A 22,349-nucleotide genomic window follows, 5' to 3' on the forward strand; every position below is an offset into this window, starting at 1 on the left:
TGTATTGATGTGAAAAATGAAAAAAGCTTGAAAAACTCCTAAGTGGAGTAAAAATTGTTTGCTTTTATATGCGTTTTGATACAATTTTAAAAGGTATATACCAAGCTCTTAAGTGATTATTTCTTAGGGGAGGAGAAAGAAATATGCTTTCTTTTTTTTCTTTTTTGACTCATGGTGTTCAGGATCTTAATTCCCCAACTAGGGGTGGAACCAGTGCACCCTGTAGTGGAACCACGGAGTCCTAACCACTGGACCACCGGGGAATTCCAAATTATGCTAAGTCGTGAAAAGTTATTAGGTCCAGTCAGGTTGCTAAAATAGTAGGCAGAAATGAAAATTTAAAGGTATTTCTACCTTGTAACTTACTTCTACAAATCTCTTATCTTAAGGAAGTACAGTGGCCTCTTAAACAACACAGGTTTGAACTGTGTGGGTCCACTTACATATGGATTTTTTTCAATAAATACATACTACAGTACTACACAATCCATCGCTAACCCCCTCATTGTTCAAGGGTCAACTGTGATTGAAAACACAGGCAAACACTGGTACACAAAGATGTTTGTGGTAGCTAGCATTGTTTATAAGATTGAAAAGTTGGATGCAACAAAAAAGGCTCAATGATGAATGAACAAATTATGATACACTCAAATGGTAGACTGTGCTCTTGAAACTTTGTGACACCTGTTCAATGACTTAAAATTCCTTAGGAAATCATGAGAAAGACAAAGATAAAATTGTGTATACTGAAGATTTCTGTGTGCTCTCCTTGGAAGCATGTGGCTGAATCAGAATTCATTGACTATCATGGAAAACGCCAAAAGCCCCCTTTCCCTGTGCCCCTCCCGCTCCCTGGAGGCAGTCCCTTACCACAGCTTTAAGGTGGAAGGAAGCAACAGTTTGCTGCTCAAATGCTACAGGCTGACCTTGGATGGTCAGGGTTTTTTGTTTGTTTGTTTTACCATGGAGAATCTCATACATCAAAAGGAGGTGTAACAGTATAATGAATCTCCATGTACCCATCACTCAGCCTCAGGAATGATCAGCTCAGGACCAACTGTGTTTCATCTTTGTGTACCCACTTCTCACAAATCTCAAAACAAACCTCACACATCCTGTCATCTCATCTGTAAATATTTCAGTGTTGCCATTGGCTTTTGAAGTTCTCTTTACTCTGCATACAAAGATCTGGTATTATATTTGGTTGTGACAGAATCTCCTTACTAGCATGTTGTTTGTTGTTTTTTTTTTAACTGAAATATAGTTGATTTACAATGTTGCATTAGTTTTTTGTGTACAGCAAAGCGATTCAGTTATACATATATATAAATTCTTTTTCAGATTCTTTTCTATTATAGTTTATTACAAAATACTGAATATAGTTCCCTGTGCTGTACAGTAGGACCTTGTTTGTCTATTTTGTATATAGTAGTTTGTATCTTATTAGCATTGTTTCTAAAAATACATTGAGGAAAAATTTAAACATGCAGAAGTAGACAGAATAATATAATGAGATCTCTGGGTTTCATCTCCTAGTTTTCAGTGATTGTTGACGTGAAGACTCTTATTTCATCTTTATTCTTGTCTTTCCACACTGGATTATTTTACAGTAGTTCCTAGACATAGAATTTCATCTGTAAGTACTGCAAATAGTACATCTAGAAGATAATTTTATTTAAAGTATTGGTAATTTAAGAAATAATTTTTTAACATTATCTAAGTCCTCAAATTTCCCAGACTATCTCAAAAAGTATTTTTTTTACGATCATTTGTTTGACTCAGAATTCAAAATAAGAGCCACACATTAGGATGTATTGTAAGTCATTTTAAATCTGTTTGTTTGAAGAAATTAATTTTTAAGTCTCTCATATCCTGGATTTTGCTGATTGCATCCTTATAATGCAGTCTTTTTAATGTGTTTTCCTTTATCTTTGAAACTTCCTATAACCTGGGAGTTAGATCTGGAAGCTTGACGGTCAGAATCAGGTTCTCGTTTGACAGAGTAGTGCAGAGGCCAGGACGGGCACTGGCTGGTGCGTCACCTTGGGTGGCAAAACGTCAGTGGAATTGGGTGGCACAGGCAGCCTGACCTGGTTGCACAGGCCCCCATCAGCCTTTGGCCTCATGCTTTAAGCAGCAGTTGAGGATTATTGCCTAGATCAGTTATGTCACTAGGGTTACTGCTTGTCAGTATTGCCTAGATCAGTTATGTCACTAGGGTTACTGCTTGTCAGTTGTTTATTTATTTATTTATTTGGCTGCATTGGGTCTTAGTTGCGGCACACAGGATCTTTCTTTGCAGCGCACGGGCTCTTTTTTGTGGCACATGTGTTCAGTAGTTGCAGCACACAGGCTCAATAGTTGCAGATCGCAGGCTCTCCAGTTGTGGCATGCAGTCTTAGTTTCCCCACAGCATATGGAATCTTAGTTCCCTGACCAGGGATTGAACCTGCATCACCTTCATTGGAAGGCAGACTCTTCACCACTGGACCACCAGGGAAGTCCTGTCAGTAACTTAAAAACATGTAAAACACTCACGTGATTAAGAGTTTGAGATATGAAAGGTATGTTGTGAAGCCTGCCTCCTTCTCTGTTCTTTAGCCCCCTGGTTGGCCCCAGAGGTAACCAGTTGTTCGGTTTCTTCTCTTTCCTTCAGAGATTATGTGGATACCTGAGGGACATGTATCTCTACTTTCTATTTTATTTTATTTTTATAAATTTTATTTATTTATGGCTGTGTTGGGTCTTCGTTGCTGTGCACAGGCTTTCTCTAGTTGTGGTGAGCGGAGGCTACTCTTCGTTGCGGTGTGTGGGCTTCTCATCACAGTGGCTTCTCGTTGTGGAGCACAGGCTCTAGGTGCGCAGGCTTCAGTAGTTGTGGCACGTGGGCTCAGTAGTTGTGGCTTGCCGGCTCCAGAGTGCAGTATCAGTAGTTGTGGCACATGGGTTTAGTCGCTCCACGGCATGTGGGATCTTCCCGGACCGGGGCTCAAACCCGTGTCCCCCGCATTGGCAGGCGGATTCTTAACCACTACGCCACCAGGGAAACCCTCTTTTTTTTTAAACACAAATAGTAGTCTGCTGTACACGTGCTCTATATCTGCCCCCCTTTCCCTTTTTTTTTGGTTTAAGTTTTCAGCATATCTTTGAGATTATTTCCTATTGTACAGTGTACTTCATCCTTTTGTGTCTACATAGTATTCCACAGGATGTGTGTCTGTTTTATAGGACCATGCCCTGTTGATGGTCATAGTGCTGCATTGCACATTGGCACATTGTGAGTGTATCTAGGAAAGATCCCTAGAAGCGGGACTGTTGGCCCAGAAAGGATGTGCTTTTGTCGTTTTGGTAGTTAGTGTCACGGAATTCTCCAGAGGGGTCAGTGATCCCACCAGTGATGTGTGAGAGTTCCCATTTTCACATCTTTACTAACAGAGCAGCGAGTTACCAAACTTTCAGTTTTTGCCAGTCAGAAAGGTGTAAAAAGGCATTTTCTTTGTGGGCCTGACAGGGTTGTCATTTCTTTGTGTAGGTGTTCACTGCCTAGACCCTCAGCTTGGGCTGATGGCTGGGACCTCTGGCACTTTTCCACCCCAAATTCAGGTTATCTGGGAGAAAGTGCCTCACCATTGGCTCCTTCTAGCCCAGTACAGCCTCATTCTGACTGCACCAGGGCCAGGCCTTGATTTCTTGAGAGTGTTATGGAATTCCCTAGGAGAGGGAATTGGTCATCTCTGTAAATACATCTCAAGTTTTTCAACTTGAACACAGACACACAGAACATTAAGGTTACAGGGCAGCCCATTTCTTCAGTGTTCACATGTGGAAAATGTAAAGATTTGCTTCTCGCTAATTCAGTGAAAATATGGTTCACTTTTCCCCCACATTGTCTTGCTTTGTGATGTTTTATTTGACAGGTTTCCAGAGCAACACACCATATCAACTAATGGGACCGGTTCTGCTTACACCTGGTCTCTGTAGGTGTGCAGTGTGACAGTCACGCTTTCCCAGTCAGGTCCTGGGTGAGAGTCCTTGTGTGACCCTGGGCAAGTTATTTTGCCCTTTTCTATTTTCTATAAACTGGGCTGGTGAAAACTGCCTCAGAACTGTGAGGACTAAGAGTAGGTACTTTGGAGTCAAACCACAGGGGGCTTTGCATCCTGATGCCATCACTCAGGAGTTTGGAGACTGTGCCTCCATTTCTTCATCTGAAAATTGGGTACCTTGAGAGCCCCTGCGTGGCTTTATTGAGGCACACGTTTGCTGTGACTGTTCTGCTGACAGCATGGGCTCCTCAGGCTCACTGATGCTGCTAGGCAGGCAGGGTCAGGGAGAGCACCTCATGGTCCTGTGTGTGGACGGACAGCCTCCAGCGGCAGTGAGACCTGTGTGCCCCCTGTGCCAGTGGTGTGCCCAGGCCCCCTGAGTAGTTCATGGTTCATCACACCACCCCTGAATTACAAAGGTGGATAACTTCCTAGTAAGTGGTACCTTGTGATTAGGACTTAATTTTTAGATTTGAGTACCTTTTTTTTTTTTTTAATCATTTAAACCTGCTTTTTTTTTTTGGCTGCCTTGGGTCTTCATTGCTGCGTGCAGGCTTTCTCTAGTTGCGGCGTGAGGGGGCTACTTTTCGTTGCGGTGCATGGGCTTCTCATGTGGTGGCTTCTCTTGTTGCAGATCACGGGCTCTAGGGGCGCAGGCTTCAGTAGTTGCGGCTCGCAGGCTCTAGAGTGCAGGCTCAGTAGTTGTGCATGGGCTTAGTTGCTGCGTGGCATGTGGGATCTTCCCGGGCCAGGGCTTAAACCTGTGTCCCCTGCATTGGCAGGCGGATTCTTAACCACTGTGCCACCAGGGAAACGCTAAACCTGCTTTTTGATTTAGGAACCAATCTGGAATTGAGAAGCACATTGAAGAGAGGGAGGGGCAGTAGGACAGAGCCATCTTTTAAAGAACATGGCAGTTAAGAGACGTCTCTGCAGTATGTCTAGTCTGTGTTGTGAAGTTTACCATTTAATTTTTAGCTTATCAGATGTCTGAGTCAGTTTATATTTTGCTTAGATGCAGCTGGTTGCCTTGATTGGTAAAGGCACTGGCAGAACTGTCAATGTGTATTCCCCACTCAACCCCTGTTGAGCAGATCCCTGGCTGTGTCAGGTGTGAGATCCCTCTTTTTGGGTAGACAATAGAGGAACTCTGCATCAGAGTCTCAGCACGTGTGCATGCATGACCCTTGCACCTCTCAGGCTGGTCTGTTAGGAGCTGTTGTTCCAGGTGAGCACAGATGGTACATGACCCGAGTCAGCTCACTGGCGCTCTGATCCTGGCAAGTCCCCACCTTGTCAGCAGAGCTGGTCAACTTGACATACTTCCAGGAAATGCAGTGCATGCATGCAAACAAATGCCAGTCATCGGCTTTCCTGCTCGTTTGATTTGAACATAGTGAAATGTTTATTGAGAATATTTGGGGACCAATGACAGGAAAGAGGTCCTGAGTTCCAAGTGTGTAGAGTGAAATCTGGAAGTTGGCCTTGTGGGCAGTGGGGCTTGGCACCATCACGAGCCTCTTCCCTGTCTTGACCTACTCCCAAGTATGCATTCATTTGAAAAGAGGGGACTGTAATCCTCTCCAGTGTCCCTACTGTCCATTCCAGTGTCACACCAATTCTTGAGGAGTGCTCTCTCCTGACCATATTTGGAGGAAGAGACATAGATTATCACTCCTTGGTCCGTTGGCCTAACTTTCACCTGCCTTATTATCATTTCCACCCAGAACTTTCCTTTCTCTATTTTTCAGCGGTGGATCATTCACCCTGTCTAACCTGGTCATCCACTGCTAACCTCACTTGCTGTCTATGTAACATGATGCTGACTTCAGCAACTTGGGAGGTGCTACTTATCACTGGTCCTAGCCTGACAGTTGGGAAAGTGACGTCCTGTTTGTATGTTTATCTGAAGTTATGTTGGGGCCTTTGACTAATTACGGCAAATTAAGTGCTTAGCATATGTGACTGCTTATTAATTGGTATTTTATTGATTCCCACCAACTCTTTTCAGAGTGTCTTTTCCTTTACCTTTTTGGGTAAGTAGTAACCAGTTTTCCCGCTACTTTAGACGGTGGGCAATAACTAAACGTGTTCACAGCTCTCAGTAACATTTGTTCTATTGTTTTGTTTTGAGGTGGAAGGGGGAACTCTACCCTCAGAACATGAGGGAATAATATTTACGTGGCTCACAAAGACCAGTGAGTACATCATCTGCATCTCCCACGACTCACCAGGAGAGGGCCTCTGACATTAGCTCAGTCCAGCCTTTTCTGACCCTCAGAGACCACTGTTAGTTATGGCCAGGTGTTTTAATTTTCCTCAGAAATTTCTTGGAAACATTGTTGAGGGATGGGGGTTCTTTTACAAATTTTGGAAATAAATAAATCAGATGAGAAGACATGCTTTTGAGTGGTCATTTGGTTTAACAGAGCCCCTTAATTGAATGTGATTGTGGACATTTTAGCTGTAGTGTAGCTTCAGATCTTCCCACTGAACCTACAGGCTTTAAGAACCAACCCAGGACTGTTATTTCCTATCGAACACGTGAGTTCTGAGGTCGTAGGCATGTCACTGACTGTAGCTCTCTGCCTCTCCTGAGCTAGGCGATGGATCACTTGGAGTCCTTTATTGCTGAGTGTGATCGGAGAACTGAGCTTGCCAAGAAGCGGCTGGCAGAGACGCAAGAGGAGATCAGTGCAGAAGTTTCCGCAAAGGTATGCTGGGGAGGCCTTCTCCTCACATTGTTGTCGTAAGAACTGGTCTGCCACCGGGCTAGCAGTCACGGTCACTGCTGAGGGTGCATCTTTGGGATGGATGGTACCCACTGCCTTGGCTGTTCCCAGTGAGGAGGGAAGGCCGTCGCTGAGCTCTTAGCCCCTCCCCACACTGTGCGTGTGGGTTTTTTTGTTTGTTTTGTTTTGTTTTTTGTGTGTGCGCGCGCGTGTGCGTATGTTTTAAAGTTTCTTTTTTTTATTTTTTTTTAACATCCCTACATAAAACAGGAAATGAGAAAAGTTAGCAGGGAAATGGTTAAACTGTGGTGCATCCATATCATGGAAGAAGAAAGTAGATCTGTGTGGAATTGGCCTGTGTGTCATCTGGATGACCCTTGTCTCCTCTTCAGTGGAACTCTCTTCAGTGTCTTTTTTCCTTTCAGTTTTATAAAAGCATTTCTTAGGAAATAGACAGTTGCAAACTGGATCAACGGTGCCGTTTTATTTCTGAAAGCAAATCCCAATAATTAGGCATTTTGCTTACAGTATAAGTGTATGCATTTAGACCCATGCATTTTTTTACCCTTACCCAGAAGATTGAACTGTAATAGAAGGCATAAAAAGAGATGGTCTAGAAGCTGACCCACATGATGGTGCTTGCAGCCTGTTGGCAGTAACAGTGGTGCTACTGCTTTTATTGGAACGTGGTGCACAGGTCTAGTTATGATCAGTCTCAGTGGTGGCGTTAAGGATGTCGTAATTGTTAGAATTCACGTGTCATCAGTGAGGGTTTCCAGCTGTTCTAATATTTTCAGTGGAACAGACCAGAAATGCAACAAGAGAAACACTCGTTTTCTTTGCATTAAAAAATCTGTTGTTTTTAGATGTCTCCTTACCTGATTGTTTCTCTCTCCTAGGCAGAAAAAGTACATGAGTTGAACGAAGAAATAGGGAAGCTTCTTGCTAAAGCTGAACAGCTAGGAGCTGAAGGAAATGTGGATGAATCCCAGAAGATTCTTATGGAAGTGGAGAAAGTCCGTGCAAAGAAAAAAGAAGCTGAGGTTGGTGACAAAAATGTCTTAGAGAGGGAGGAAGTAGTAACTCCAGAGTTGACCTTTTGGGCTAAGATTAAGCCATGCCTTCTTTTTTTGTATACATATTGGGAAGGAGTTGGAAATAACGTGGTATATTGTCAGGATTATACGGTTTAGAGTCAGCACACACTGGGGTTTGTGTCTTCACTCTGCCCCTGTGACCCCGTGTGGCCTCAGACTAGGCACTTGCCAGCTCTGCGCATTATTCCCACGTGTAGAGTGCGTCCTGAGTATAACAGTCAGCGGAGGAGTGTTAGTGAGCACCTGCCGTCTGTCCATCTGGCTCCCAGGGAGGGGGCAGCATGGTGGGTGTTCACCTGGTGTAATTGGGCCAGACTTGCATTGCAGATGCTATGTACAGTGAGGCCTGGTGCTTAGTGACACTGTGTCCTCAGTAGAGAGAACCATGCAGGTTGCGGGTGGTACCCAGGTGGTGTCCGCTAGGCTGCCAGGCCAGGACACACTGCTGTGTGGTGGAGAAGCTGAGTCAGGGACTCAATGTCTGTATCCGTGACAAGCGTTTTCCTCCTAGATGATTTCCTCTGTTGCATACTCCCTGGTTCTCAAATCTCACTGCTGGAATCAGAGATGGCTTGGGTAGGCTTCGAGAACGGTGGGAATGGTAGTCAGAGGAAGACGGGGCGGGTGTGTTCCTTTAGTAAGTGCTTGTCAAACTCCAGCTATGGGCCAGGCACTTCTCTAGTTGTGAGCAAGCCGGAAGACTCCCTCTCCTGTTGGAGATGATACTGCTGTGGAGAGGGGGGCCAGGCAGAAAGGAATGTGAGCAACGGATAAGATTAATTCTGATGAAGATGGGTGCACTTGGGGGGTGCAGGGCGTGTCCAGGTAGGACAGAGGGACCCTGGAAGGCCCTTAGCTGAGACCAGATGAGAAGGTTCTCAGAATGGTGGGTAGAGGTGAGATGGTGGGGTGGGCGGTGCCCCAGTGCAGGGCTGATTTTGGTTGTTGCTGCACCCCCGGCTTGTCATGGTGCCTGATACATAGTAGCAGCTCAGCGATGACACAACGATTCTCAGCTGAATACACGAATACTGCTGACTGCCTGTGGGTGTTCGAGCGAGGCCCACTCAGGCAATGACGTGTGCATGAAGAGTCGCAAGTCCTGCGTAGAAATCCTACATGGCTGTATACTAAACCCCTGTGTACTTAAATGGGAAATTTATGTTTACATGTTAAAAAAAAAAGTCAGGCTCCCTCGGTTGCTGACAGCTCCAGCAGAAAGGCCAGAGGGTCAGGAAGGAAGCTCTGCGGCCTCTTAGCGAGTCCTGAGGCCAAGCCTTCCTGCTTTGAAGAGCAGAGCAGACACCAGAAACCCGTGAGATGGCTCCGAGATTTATGCATAGGCTGAATGATTGTAGATGTGGGGTTCACCACTTGGATGTCTGCAGACAGCCAAGAGGGCAGCAGGATAGGGGACCCATGGCAACTTGTGCCCAGGACTCCAAGCATCCTTGCTAGAAGGCAGGTGCAAGGACGCTCACAGCAGAACTGGTAAAATGAGCAACCGTCAGTAACCTGGAAAACCACCCATGGACAAACAGCCATGTGCCCCTGAAATGGAGTCCTGCAGCAGTGAACGAACTGAACACATCTGCCTGCAACATCCTGGAGAGAGCTCTCCAGCAACACAGGTGGGAGAAAGACCTGTAGTGCTGACGCAGGACTTCTAAATGCCCCAGGTGCACACATGGTTTATGGGTCCGCATGTGCAATGAAGTACAGAGACAGCACTGAAGATTATGCTGAACGCACACGAATGCCTCTGGGGAGGGAGAGAACAGACACTAGAGAGGGAAACATCAGGAACTGAATTTCCATCATAATGTTCTATATCTTTCATTAAAAGAAAAACAAAAACCTTAAGCAGAAGTGCTGAATATGGTGGGTACACTATTTGTGATATTATTCTGCCCCTCTCTGTAGTTGTAAAACTTTGAATGCCTTCCTCTAATCTCTTTCAAAATCAGTTGTAATTATTCTGAGTGAAAAAAGTCAATCCCAAAGGGCTATGTGGATCTGTTATATAACATTCTTAAAATGACCAAACCATAAGAATGGAGAGCAGATTGGTGGTCACCAGGAGTCAGAGAAGTGGGTGTGGCTGTGAAGGGGCAGCAGGCAGGACCTGTGTGGTGATGGATGTTCTGAACCTTGACTGTATCACTGTGTTCTTTATGTGATGTTGTGCTATAGTTTTTAAAGATAGAACCATTGGGGGAAACTGGGTAAAGAGTACGCAGCACCTCTCTGTATCATTTCTTAGGATGACGAGACAGCCTTGCCTCCTGCTAAGGGGAGGAAGAGCACCCTACCCCATCCTGTTCTGTCCTGTTCTGAGGAAGGCCTATGGGGGGCACTCAGGTGATGAGGATGGGGACAGTGGCCAGAGTAAGGACAGTGGGGGTCCTGGGCACTAGAGTGCCTTTCTGTACCTTTGCCGGTTTAGTGAGTGATGTGATGTCTTATTTTGATTTGCATTTCCTAGGGAACATTTTGAATGTGTGAATTAATGGAAGATTACTACATTCAGTCTTCCCTTTAAGGGCAAATGATTATTGAAATGCATTTCTTAAACCTAGATTTTGAAGGAATGTTTTAACTTGAGCACAAGCGGCAGTAACCATGTTCTGGTTCATTTTCTTTTGTGTTTCGTGTATTTTGCTTTGAAGCCGAGTGACTTTTTTTTTTTTAATTAATTTTTGGCTGCATTGGGTCTTTGTTGCTGCACGCAGGCTTTCTCTAGTTGCAGTGAGTGGGGGCTGCTCTTCATTGCAGTGCATGGGCCTCTCATTGCAGTGGCTTCTCTTGTAGTGGAGCACGAGCTCTAGGCGTGCGGGCTTCAGTAGTTGTGGCGCACAGGCTTAGTTGATCTGCGGCATGTGGGATCTTCCCAGACCAGGGCTCGAACCCATGTCCCCTGCATTGGCAGGCGGATTCTTAACCACTGCGCCACCAGGGAAGTCCCTAGTGACTTCTTAGGATTAGACTCAGACTGCACTGGCTGCAGGAGGGAGTGTGCTTTGTTCCATTTGGCACACTTCCTCCTTTGAAGAGAGTGTCTAATGTATTTGTCCTTCCAAATTTTAGCTTTTGGAGCTGTGTTGGGATACAGTTTCCTGAACATTGGGACAATCTCCGTAGATACTCCTGTGTTTTTTTGCTCGTCTCTTTGGTTTAGGTTTTTTGTTTGTTTTTTAAGACCCCTGTTGAAGATTCTCTCCTCTTGTTTCTTTGGTCTTTGCAGAGCTCTCCACCATAGCAGGGACTCACCTTCCCTGCTAGCCTTTTAGCACACACAGCATCCTGTGTGTCTGAGTGTTCTGAATACCCCTTGTTGCTTTGAAATCATGACTGGTAGTTCATTTCTTAAACAATTAAAATTGGGCTGGTTACAAGAATCTGAAGCTTTGTAAACGATTCAGTTTTTATGTATTTGAAAGTCATCTCGGACTTCCCTGGTGGTGCAGTTGTTAAGAATTCACCTGCCAGTGCAGGGGACACGGGTTTGAGCCCTGGTCTGGGAAGATCCCACATGCTGTGGAGCAACTAAGCCCATGCGCCACAACTACTGAGCCTGCATGCCACAACTACTGAAGCCCGCATACCTAGAGCCCGTGCTCCGCAACAAGAGAAGCCACCGCAACGAAGAGTAGCCCTCGCTCGTCACAACTAGAGAAAGCCCGCGCAGCAACGAAGACCCAACACAGCCAAAAATAAATAAAACGTTAAAAAAAAAAAAGTCATCTCTAGGGAATTCCCTGGTGGTCTAGTACTTAGTACTTGGCACTTTCACTGCCAGGACCCCTGGGTTCAATCCCACATGCCACGTAGCCAAAAAAAAAGTCATCTCTGTAGTCCCTTCACATACTTCCATTTTAGGGGCTGAGTAGACAGTGACATTTGACTCTCACTCTCTTCCCATTCTCCAGGAAGAATACAGGAATTCCATGCCTGCATCCAGTTTTCAGCAGCAGAAGCTGCGTGTTTGTGAAGTCTGTTCAGCCTACCTTGGTCTCCATGACAATGACCGTCGTCTTGCAGACCACTTCGGGGGCAAGTTACACTTGGGGTTCATTCAGATCCGTGAGAAGCTCGATCAGTTAAGGGTATGTTAATGTGTTGCGTTTCTGAAGAAACCTGAGAAGTTTTCTGATTGTCTTCACATCTCTTTGCTTTTAGAAAACCTTGTGTTCTTTTTTGTTTTGGTTTTTTTTGGGGGGGGGGTTGGTGGAGGTACTGAAAACCTTCTGTTCTGATTCTAAGATCATGCCTTGGTTTTATACTTGGGTTTTACAGTGAACTACTCAGATTTCATCCATATGTTCCCACAAGAGATCTAAGATCTCAGAATCCAGCAGAGCCTGGGATATTTATTTAGTCTGCTACCCCTTGTTTACAGAGGAAAATGGCAGAATTCAGTCCCACGGTACAGAGAGTTCTCGTACCCCTCTGAAAACACTTCTGTTGGTGATGGGAAAGAGCCAGTAGTCTGCAGTTTTTTTTCTTGGACAGAGGCGGACACATGGAGGGTGGTCTGGCTAGAAGGATGAGAAGGTGATGGGGCATTTTCTGATAGCCCTGCCCCACTGTTGGATGCCTGTGTCCCTTCCTCGGGGCTCCTCATTGTTCTGGGTTAAGCTCTACAACATTCGACATCTTGGGTACAGAATGCCAAGGAGGAAGATTAAATAAGTTTGTGATATTTTGAATCGTCTTCTTCAAATGGATGGTTCTTTCCCTAATTGTGTGCTGGGACCCTATGATGGGATGCTGGGAAATGTGCAGGCCTTTTATCCAGACACCTGAAATCTATTGGAAGGACAGATACATGGCACCTGACTGTAGGACACCACAGTAGTCAAGGCCTTGGGCCTTGTGTGCCCCCAGGAAGGAGCAGCGGGTGGCAGAGCCCTGCATCCAAGGACGGTCCCCCATAAGTGATGTGCGACTCGGCCCTGGGAGAGGGAGCTGGGTGGCAGTCTCAGCACTGTTCTTGAAACATTTGCTCCTGTGCTCCCAGTAGAATTTTGAAAAATGATATTCTTTGTCACACATTTTTAAGTTGGAATTTTTTTCTTATAAATTTATGGGTATAAAACACATAAAAATATTTTATATGTAGTCAGTAGAATGTAAATAACAATTTGGTGTCAACTACCATCCCCATTAAAAATCTGCTCCTTAGGGAATTTCCTTTAAATTGTCTTCCCATTCCATAACGCCCCAGAATTTTGTCCTAATGTTTCTTATATCTGAAAGCCTTTTGTTTTTTTCTTAAGATGTACCTTTGCTTCAGAATATATTGAAACCTTTAGAATTTAAGTATTCACTTGATCTAGAAGTCATGTATTGTCATTGCAGTTATGAGCAGTATATAGTTGATAGAACAACCCAACTAAGTTACAGATTTTGATAAATAGCTGTTAAACTATCAACAGAAAATGTATTTGGAAGTGCACCTCTTAACGATAAGGAAGGTGGGAGTTGTGTGCCCTAATCAGAGATGGCTTCACTCCCAGTGGTACTGGAGGTGTGCACCTGCCCTGGGCTGTGCACCCCCTGGGCCATGCTCCAAGGTGGATGCAGGGTGAGAAGAGTGAGGACTTTCCTCAGGTGAGGGAACCTAGTGTTTTAGGGAGTGGGGAGGGTTTGGGAAGGAGGTGATGCCAGCCCACAGGCCGGTTCTCGGCCTCTCCTTGTCCTGGCCACGCCTTCTCTTCCTGGGGCCTGGCTCCCATCCGAACTGAGATTTAAGGTCACCCTTTATGCCCTCTCGGGGCCTTTGTCTCCTGGCTCTAAGTTCCTCCCCCTCAGGGCCTTCCCTTCAGCAGCGTGAGGAGGGGCATTGAAAGGCTCCGAGTTGATTTTGGGGTGCTCTGAGCTAGCCAGTGGATAGTGCTCTGGCAGGGGGGTTGCTAGGCCACCTCCTGCCTGTCTGCCTTCCTTGTCCACTGTGCTCACCATGACCCAGCCTGATGGGACGTGTGGAGCTTGCTGTCCCCAGGAAGCCCCGCCAGCACCCCGGGGCAGGCTGCAACTTGGCAGGGCAGATTGGCTCCCGCAGCAAGATGGATTCGGTCAGATACATGTTTTCTCTTTTACATGAAGTTTGTGGAGTCTCCTTGGGGTAAAAAAATTAAATTTATGGATTGATTTGAGCAATATGATAAAATTTCTGTGATTTAGATGTACAGCACTTAGGTATGTAGTTTGTCACTGAACTTGTAAAATGATAAAGGGGTTTTTTTTCCCATGTATTTTCCATTGTTTAAGAGGTTTTATGAAGAATGTGTTCCTGTTTCCTGAGTTTCTCTTAGGTTCTTAAATTGCCAGTATTGAGGTCACATAAAGGTGCTTTGTTCAATAATGTTCACTCTAGTGTGTGACTTGTTCCTCCCCCATCTTCCAATTTTTTGTTTATTTAGAAAACTGTGGCTGAAAAGCAGGAGAAGAGAAATCAGGATCGGCTGAGGAGAAGAGAGGAGAGGGAGCGGGAAGAACGACTGAGCAGGAGGTGAGCACGTGCGACCTGAGGACACCCCACTTCTTCCTGGCAGTACTGCATATTTACTGCCCTTGACAGTTGAGGTCTGCCAGTTACCTGGGTGGCTCTTAAAAGAAAAATAAGCAAACACATAGCACGTTCGGTCAAGCGAGGTTCTGGCTGGTCCAGGAGGACCTGTGTGCACAGCTGTGTGGTGTGGACAGGACACCCAAGCCGCTCGAGCAGCTGTGGCCACCTGATGCTTACCTAGAAAGATGTGGACTCCCTGGCAGGGGTGGAGGGGGACCTGTCACAGCACCTCCTGTGGAGCAGCCCTTGACCAGCAGGACAGGCAGGAACTGGGACACCAGAGAGGAACATGCTCTCACGCCGCCATGCCTGCTGTGGGCAGGACCCACCAGGGACGGGCTCCGGTGTGGGCCCAGGCTCGTGGGTGGTAGGGTGGAAGCAGAGAGAACGTGAGCTAGCTGGGGTCCAGGCCAAGGAGGTGGCATTTCGAACCCTGTGAGGGCCAGGAGGGAATGATGTGTTCTGGGGGTGGAGCTGATAGGATTTGCTAGTGGACAGAGTGAGTTGTGCAAAGGGGGAGTGGAGCTGGCTCAGGGTTTCTGACCAGGAGTGGCCGCTTATGGCGGTGGGGAGACTGGGAATGGTGTGTTGGGATGAGGAGGAGGTGGGGAGGAGAATTTGGCTGTGGCTGTATTTGAGCCTAAGAGACATCCTTTCAGCCTAAGAGACATGCAGGTGGAGACAGTGGGTCTGGTCAGAGTTCAAGGAAGAGGCTGGAGCGCCGAGTAACCACGCTCTCATATTGGGCACAGAAACTGGGCTTTCCTGGAGGAATTCCTTAGTGAATAACTCAGGACAAATAATCCTTTATTGTATCTTTTGTGTTTCTTTTCATTATTTTAACTATCTAACAGATTCTGATTATAAATAGACTCAAAACAGTGTAAAAATATATTAAGTAAAAAGACACAGAGGTGACGACAGTCGCTGGACATGTTGTGTGCATGGGTATATGTGGCACCCTCCACATGTGAGACCTTCCCATAGCAGCTGTGCTCTTGAAGGCTACACAAAGTCCCTACTATGATGCTGTAATTAACTATATCCTTTTATTCTCCCACCTTCACCCCTTTTGTCCACCCCCATTTCCCTACCTCTGGCAACCACCAGTCTGTTCTCTGTATCTATGGGTTTGGGTTTTTTTCGATTTCACATATAACTGAGATCATACAGTATTTATCTTTTTCTGTCTAACTTATTTCACTTACCATAATGCTGTCAAGGTCCATCCATATTGTTACACATGGCAGGATTCCATCTTTTTTGTGGCTGAATAACATCCCACTGTATACGTACAACCACATCATCTTTATCCGTTCATCTATCAGTGGACACTTAGGTTGTTACCATGTTTAGGCTACTGTAAATAATGCTGCAGTGAACATGGGGGTGCAGCTATCTTTTCAAGATTGTGATTTCATTTCCTTTAGGTAAAAATACCCGGAATTGGAATTTCTGGATATTGTAGTTCCATTTTAATTTTTTGAGGAACCTCCTTTCTGTTTTCCATAGTGACTGCACCAATTTACATTCCCACCAACAGTGCACAAAGATTCCCGTTTCTCTGCATCCTCACAAACAAGTGTATTTGTCTTTTTGATGACAGCCATTCTGACAGGTGTGAGGTGATATCTCATTATGGTTCTGATTTGCTTTTCCCTGCTGAATAGTGACGTTGAGCAATTTTTTATGTGCCTGTTGGCCATCTGTATGTCTTCTTTGACAAAATGTCTATTCAGGTCCTCTGCCCATGTTTTTACCTTTTTTTTTTCCCCCTTCTGTTTAGAGTTCTTTTTGTGTTTTGGATATTAGCCTATTATCAGATACATGATTTGCAGATATTTTCTCCTGTTCAGTAGGTTGCCTTTTCATTTGTTGATGGTTTCCTTCACTGCGCAGAAGCTTGTTAGTCTGATGTAGTCCCACTTGTTGACTTTTGCTTTTGTTGCCTTTGCTTTTTATGTTTTTTAAAGCCTTTGCTTTTTTTTTTTTTTTTTTTTGCGGTACGCGGGCCTCTCACTGTTGTGGCCTCTCCTGTTGCGGAGCACAGGCTCCGGACGCGCAGGCTCAGTGGCCACGGCTCACGGCCCAGCGGCTCCACGGCATGTGGGATCTTCCCGGACCGGGGCACGAACCCGCGTCCCCTGCATCGGCAGGCGGACTCTCAACCACTGTGCCACCAGGGAAGCCTAAAGCCTTTGCTTTTTAAAAAAATTTTTTGATTAAGTTTTTATGAAACTATTTTTGAACAAGTAATCTAGTGACCATCTTTGTATGAGTTTGAGGGTTTATAACATTCCTTAGAATTCCTGGGATAAAGGAATATAATATATAAATATTGGTAGGTGTTACAAAAATTGCTTTTCAAGAGGCTTTGTCAGATCACCCTCCAGCCACATGATGTGTGAGCATCTTTTGTCATTTCCTCCTTGAGCACACGTTGGTGGTGATCTTGTAAATTTCTGCTTGGAATGAAATGAGACCTCATTGTAAAGTGCATTTCTTAGTTGTTGGTTGTATAATGTTTCCCAGGGAGCTCATGTGACACTCACTGGCAGTGAACCTGTGTTTGCAACTTGGGTGTCCTGCCCAGCCCTGCACCTGCCATGTGACTATCTGTGTAGCTGAGGTGGTGTCCACTGTGAAGAGTTTGCAGAGCCACTGGTTCAACTCAGTGCAGCATGGACCCCTGGGTGCTGGTCTCTGCGTTCTGCCTCCAAGCAGCTGGGGCTGGAGGCGGGCCTTATAGCAGGTCCTCTGGGAAGTCGGCCCTCCTTCACCACGTGAACTTGAGGCACCTCCCCTCAGCTGTAAGGGATGGAGCTGTTTTGGGGAAATTGTTCATCTTTTTTTCCATTTTAGGTCTGGATCAAGAACCAGAGATCGCAGGAGGTAGGTTTTCCATTTATGTGTTCTCAGTGAGATGTTCTTTTCTGTATGCACTTAATACTTAACCTTTATAGCTTCACAGTTATTATCTGGTGGTCAGGTCTGGCTCATGAAGGGCACAGGACGTGGGTGAGACTCCAGTCCCGTTTGTAGCTGGCATTGGCTGGGGCTTAGTGCAGCGTGGGAGTGGGGACCCACTGTCAATGAGAGGGACAGTCAGGGCGCTGCTGGGGCCTGCTGGGCAGACGGGAGTTTCCTGGCCAATGTACAGGAAGCGTCAGCGGGAAGGGTCTGGCCGTAGTTACCAGAGAGTAGTTGGTGGGATTATTGTGAACCCAAGTTGTAAGTTTGTGGGAGGAGGGGAGATAACAGTAAAGCATCAGCAGAACATCTGCTGCAGGTCGCGCTCCCGGGACCGGCGTCGGAGGCGGTCAAGATCTACTTCCAGAGAGCGGCGGAAGTCGTCCCGGTCCCGGTCCCGAGACAGACACCGGCGCCACCGAAGCCGTTCCCGGAGCCACAGCCGGGGCCACCGCCGGGCATCCAGGGACCGGAGTTCGAAATACAAGTAACTACTCTGACTCCTTCAGTAGCTGCGTCCAGGAGTGAACCCTTCTTTGTGTGCCAGGGTCTGGGAGTCTGTCATCTGTGGGACAGAGTGTTAGGGCCTTGAGGAGTCCTGAATGGGGCCCAGGGCACTGAGAGCCCTAAGCCGAGGGCAGCAGATGGCTTCAGGGCTGGGATGGTTGAGAGACTGAGGAGGTGGTCGCACGTGGGCATGGCCATGCTCGGGCTGCACACTCACTGTCACTTTGGTACACAGAGCCCCTGACTAGGCCCTGCTTACCTCTGTTGTGGTTTTTTAAAGGAAAAACAGCAACAACAAAAAACACCACTAATGATCATATTCAGGGACGACCACTGTTAGCTTTGGTATGATGAATTTTAAATATCTTTTTTTCCATTGTGTTTTTACATAATGGATCGTATTCCATGTGTGGACTCTTGTCGTATTTTCCTTTGCAGTGTTCACATTATAGTGAAAGCTTTTCCTGTTACTAGAAACCTTTGCAGATGTCACTTTCTAGTGGCTGCCCAGCCCTCCCTGGGCAGTGGGTTGGGCACAAGATGGCAGGCCTGGCACCGTCTGGTCTGCTAGGGCCCTTCCAGCCATGGTGGGTCCTACCCTTACCTGGCCTGATGCTGAGGGTCCAAGGTGTCAGTGCCTGAGGAGCAGCCAGGAGGGAGGGCCAGCCCTTGCTGAGCCTCTGGTTCCTGTTTCCCAGGTTCTCCAGAGAGCGGGCCTCAAGGGAGGAGTCCTGGGAGCGCGGGCGGAGTGAGCGGGGGGCCACCGACTGGAGGCTCGAGAGCACCAATGGAAAGACTGCGTCACGGAGGTCGGAGGAAAAGGAGGCCGGCGAGATCTGAACCCACGCCCAGGCGCTGTAAATAGTCCGATACATGTTTGACACAGCCTAACGTTACCCTTTATATTTGCTGAATACAACTCATCTTTTGTAGTTTACCATTTCTATTGTTTTGGAGCTAGCTGTGAGTTTCTCGAGATGTACAGAGTTGCTCCTGTGTTCTGGGTTATGTCAAGTGGGAATAAATAGCCTGACAGACTGCTTCCTGACGGCCGCGGTGCAGTCTCTCCTGTCCCCGGTTGTGCTAGACTTCGCCGTGGCTTCCGCAGGTTGGGGGACACACCAGGGGTCATCTGACTTGAGCTTAGAAATGTGACTTACGTTGGACTCCCCTTTGACTTTTGGCATATGATTTGCTGTGCACCTCCAACACCCAGACTGGCTGGGGCCGGATGTGCCCGCCCGTCTGCTCTGTGGGCTCCACATGTCTTTCTGAAGTCTGAGCTGCCCTCTTACCGAGGACTGCCTGTCTGGTTTGTGGTAAGCAGCCTCAGCATGGCACTCGAGCTCAGATGAACTACAGTTCCCCCTCTTGGAGTTACTTAGGGCCAAGAAAGACCCGTGCATAGTATCTGCATGACAGCCACGAGGTCTTCAGAGGGGGGGCATGCTGACTTTGGGGTCAGGTGTGGTTTGACTCACCCTTGGGGGGCCTGGTGGTGTTACCCACTCTCCCTCAGCCCTTTTGCACGTATTGCTAAAGTGAGCCCTTCAGAAAAGTATAACTGGGAGCTCTTTTCTTGTTTTCACTTTTGTGGGGGTATTTTTGGAGGGAGCTTCTGGCTGGGCCAGAACATGCTGGAACATAACCCTGCTCACAGTGGGAGACCACTGGGAAGCCAGGGGTGAGTATCTGTCTGGTAGGTGGGTGGAGGTGTGCCCTCCCAGGTGGGAAGTGGATACAAGTTGGCAGAAAGCCTGTGTCGGGGGCGGGGCAGGGGGTGTAAAGGTCTCCTGGGAGGGGAGAGGCAAAGGGGGTGAGGGCTAGGGTCATGGGTTCCCGACTCAACGGTGTAGCCTGGCCTGTGACGGCGGGGGCTGGACTGAGCGGGAAGCCAGGGGCAGGGCTGCACAGCTCCTCACACCTCCATTCGTCACCTCCGGAAGGGATGGTTTGGGGTTTTGTCCTGTTTCTATTGTCGTGCAGTACATATACATTTACCACTGTAACCATTTGTGAGTCTACAGTTGAGTGGCAATCACTGTGGTGGCCACTGTCCGTAGAGGGGTGGTTTTGAAGAGGCAGAGGGCAGATGGTGTCCCTGTACTTAGGAGGCCTGGGGTCCCAGCCAGAAAGCAGGTGGCGCTGAGGTCAAGACGCCCAGGAGGGCCTGGAGGGCGGCTTCTGCGCCCCTTACACCTGGACGCTCACCAGTCAGTCCAGGACGAGGCAGTGGGAGCCCTTGCTACCTGGCTCTTCCAGCCTCAGTGCTGGAGGCACCCGCCTGCCCCTGGCACATCACAGGGCCTGAGAGCCTGGTTTCCCTGACCCCTGAGCCTTGGGTTCTCCGTGTTGGCCCAACTCCTGGGCACAGGAGTGCAGCAGACCGGCCGTGGCCCTCTGCTCTGGATGGGCAGAGGAAGAGGTCAGACTGGTGGGGGCAGTGCACAACCCAGGACACCGAGACTGCTCTGAGGACGCCACAGCGCACCCTGGGTGGGTTCCAGCAGAGGGCCTGGTAGGTGGGTGGAGGACCCGGAGGGTGCTGAGAGGAGGGGACTGGGGCCGGAGGGGGCCACCTACCTGAGCCCCCTCACTCCTTGTTAAAATACTGATGTGGGGAATCACTTATTTAACAGGGAAGAGCAGGGATGGAGGTAGGGAGGTGATTGCAGTCCTAGCAGAGAGTTGGGTCGGCCCAGCCAATAGGTGCAGATGCTTCCGGGGCCCATGGTGATGGTGGGCCCTAGGCCCCTGGGGTCAACCCCAGGGCTCTGTGGTGCCCTCAGACCCTCCCTGTCACCAAATTCTCAGGGACTCACACACACACACACCATGCTTCTGGCCACTGGCAGGGGTGGGGTGTGGCATGGTGGTAGCACCTTGTGTAGGTTGTGGAGTCTCCTAAGTGCATGGAGGCCCCAGGCTGTTGGGGGGGCAGGGCTGTTTCGGCTGCTCTCCCCTCTCTTTCTGGGGATCTCTAGCCAGGCCCAGAGCTACAATCTAGGGAAGGGAGGGCTGGAGGATCTGTGCTGGCTCTGCTGCTGCGTGGGAGCCCATTGCATCCAAGGCAGCTCCCAGGCTCTCGCTGCATCATGTGGATACAGGGATATCCTCCCAGGATGTAGCTGGGTGCTCTTGGTTGGGGCTGTGGGGCCGTGTCCAGCCATGGTTTGTGTGATTTGGGGAGGGGGTGTGCACAAGCAGTGCCTCTGGTGGGCCCCCTGCCTGGGAATGGGATGGGGGCCACAGTGGGGCTTAGAACCCACACGTGGTCCTCCTCTGGGGAGACTGGGTCAGCTAAGTGGTTTTTGGACTTTATTGCATGTCATTGTCATCTGGAGGACTTGTTAAAACAGGTGGCTTCCCCCACCCCCACCCCCCGGAGACTTTCTCTTGGTCTAGGGAGGGGTCCAAGAATGTAGACTTTTTTTTATTATTTTGCAGGTAGATTTTTTTGATTGAGATAAACGCTCCTACCATGAAGTTCAACATTTTAACCACTTTAAAGTGTATGGTATAGTGGGTTTTGTATATTCACAATGTTGTGCTGTCTAGTTTATTACTGTGTAGCTGTAGAACATTTTTATCACCCCAAACCCTGTACCCATTAGCAGTTACTCCCCCTTCCCTCTGGCCCCAGCCCTGAACAACCACTAATCTACTTTCTGTCTCTGGAATCACACGATGTGACCTGTGACTAGCACCTCTTACTACTGAGCGTGGTGTTGGAGGGTTCATCCACCCTGTAGCCTGTATTGGTACCAAGAATGTAACAGTTTCCTTGGGCTGCTGGTGCTGCTAGTCCGGAACACACTGAGAGCTGGACTGGGGGCAGCAGGAGGGATCCCCGACAGCTGGGCCACCAGCTGCAAACCCTCAGTGGCATATCTCTTGGGACATGAACTGAGCTGCTGTCCAACTCCTTAGAGCAGGGCTTCAAGCTCTTGCCACCAGGGCACATGTGGAAAATTACACTTGTTCTGTTTGGACCGGAGGAAAAGAGGGTTGAGTCCTCTCCACAGTTGCTGGCGCATTGTATTCCTTTATGTCCACTGCACAGGCCCTAAGCCCGGCCCTCAGACAACCCTTCCTCCTTCCACACCCCTGGGCACGCTCCAGCACAGGAGGCTTTGGTGCCACGTGGCCCTGGGCGCGGGGTCACAGGCAACAAAGCTGATGGCTGCTTGAGGACCTACACGTCTGCCACCAAGTGCCAGTGATCCCTGGTCGGAGGCGACCCTCCACCCCCTGCGCCGGGGCACCTGGGAGTCCACTGGGAAAGCCCAAGGGGTTCCTGGGGGTCCCTGCGTGTCCTGAGCACCCACAGCTCTCTGGCGCTTTCCGGCCTCTTCTGCTCTTCCGTCTTTCCCTCACTGAGGCACCTGCTCCCCGCCCTCCGTGGCTGGCTCCCTTCCCCATG

At 48.0% G+C, this 22,349-nt stretch overlaps 1 protein-coding gene across 3 annotated transcripts in view; it reads left to right on the plus strand.

The window, feature by feature from the left end:
• Positions 1–18,974, plus strand: part of LUC7L (LUC7 like) — a 30,254-nt gene extending 11,280 nt beyond the window's left edge. For all 3 annotated transcript variants that reach the window (XM_082857351.1, XM_082857349.1, XM_082857350.1), the window contains 7 exons: positions 6,650–6,760; positions 7,678–7,821; positions 11,805–11,981; positions 14,301–14,389; positions 17,312–17,341; positions 17,739–17,906; positions 18,625–18,974. In XM_082857351.1, coding sequence (XP_082713477.1) covers positions 6,650–6,760; positions 7,678–7,821; positions 11,805–11,981; positions 14,301–14,389; positions 17,312–17,341; positions 17,739–17,906; positions 18,625–18,766 — 861 coding nt within the window. In that variant the 3' untranslated portion in view covers positions 18,767–18,974. The remainder of the gene's footprint in view (positions 1–6,649; positions 6,761–7,677; positions 7,822–11,804; positions 11,982–14,300; positions 14,390–17,311; positions 17,342–17,738; positions 17,907–18,624) is intronic.
• The last annotated feature ends 3,375 nt before the right edge of the window (positions 18,975–22,349 follow it).

This window comes from Leucopleurus acutus (assembly GCF_964270905.1).
Source record: "Leucopleurus acutus genome assembly, chromosome: 16".
Classification (NCBI taxonomy): domain Eukaryota; kingdom Metazoa; phylum Chordata; class Mammalia; order Artiodactyla; family Delphinidae; genus Leucopleurus; species Leucopleurus acutus.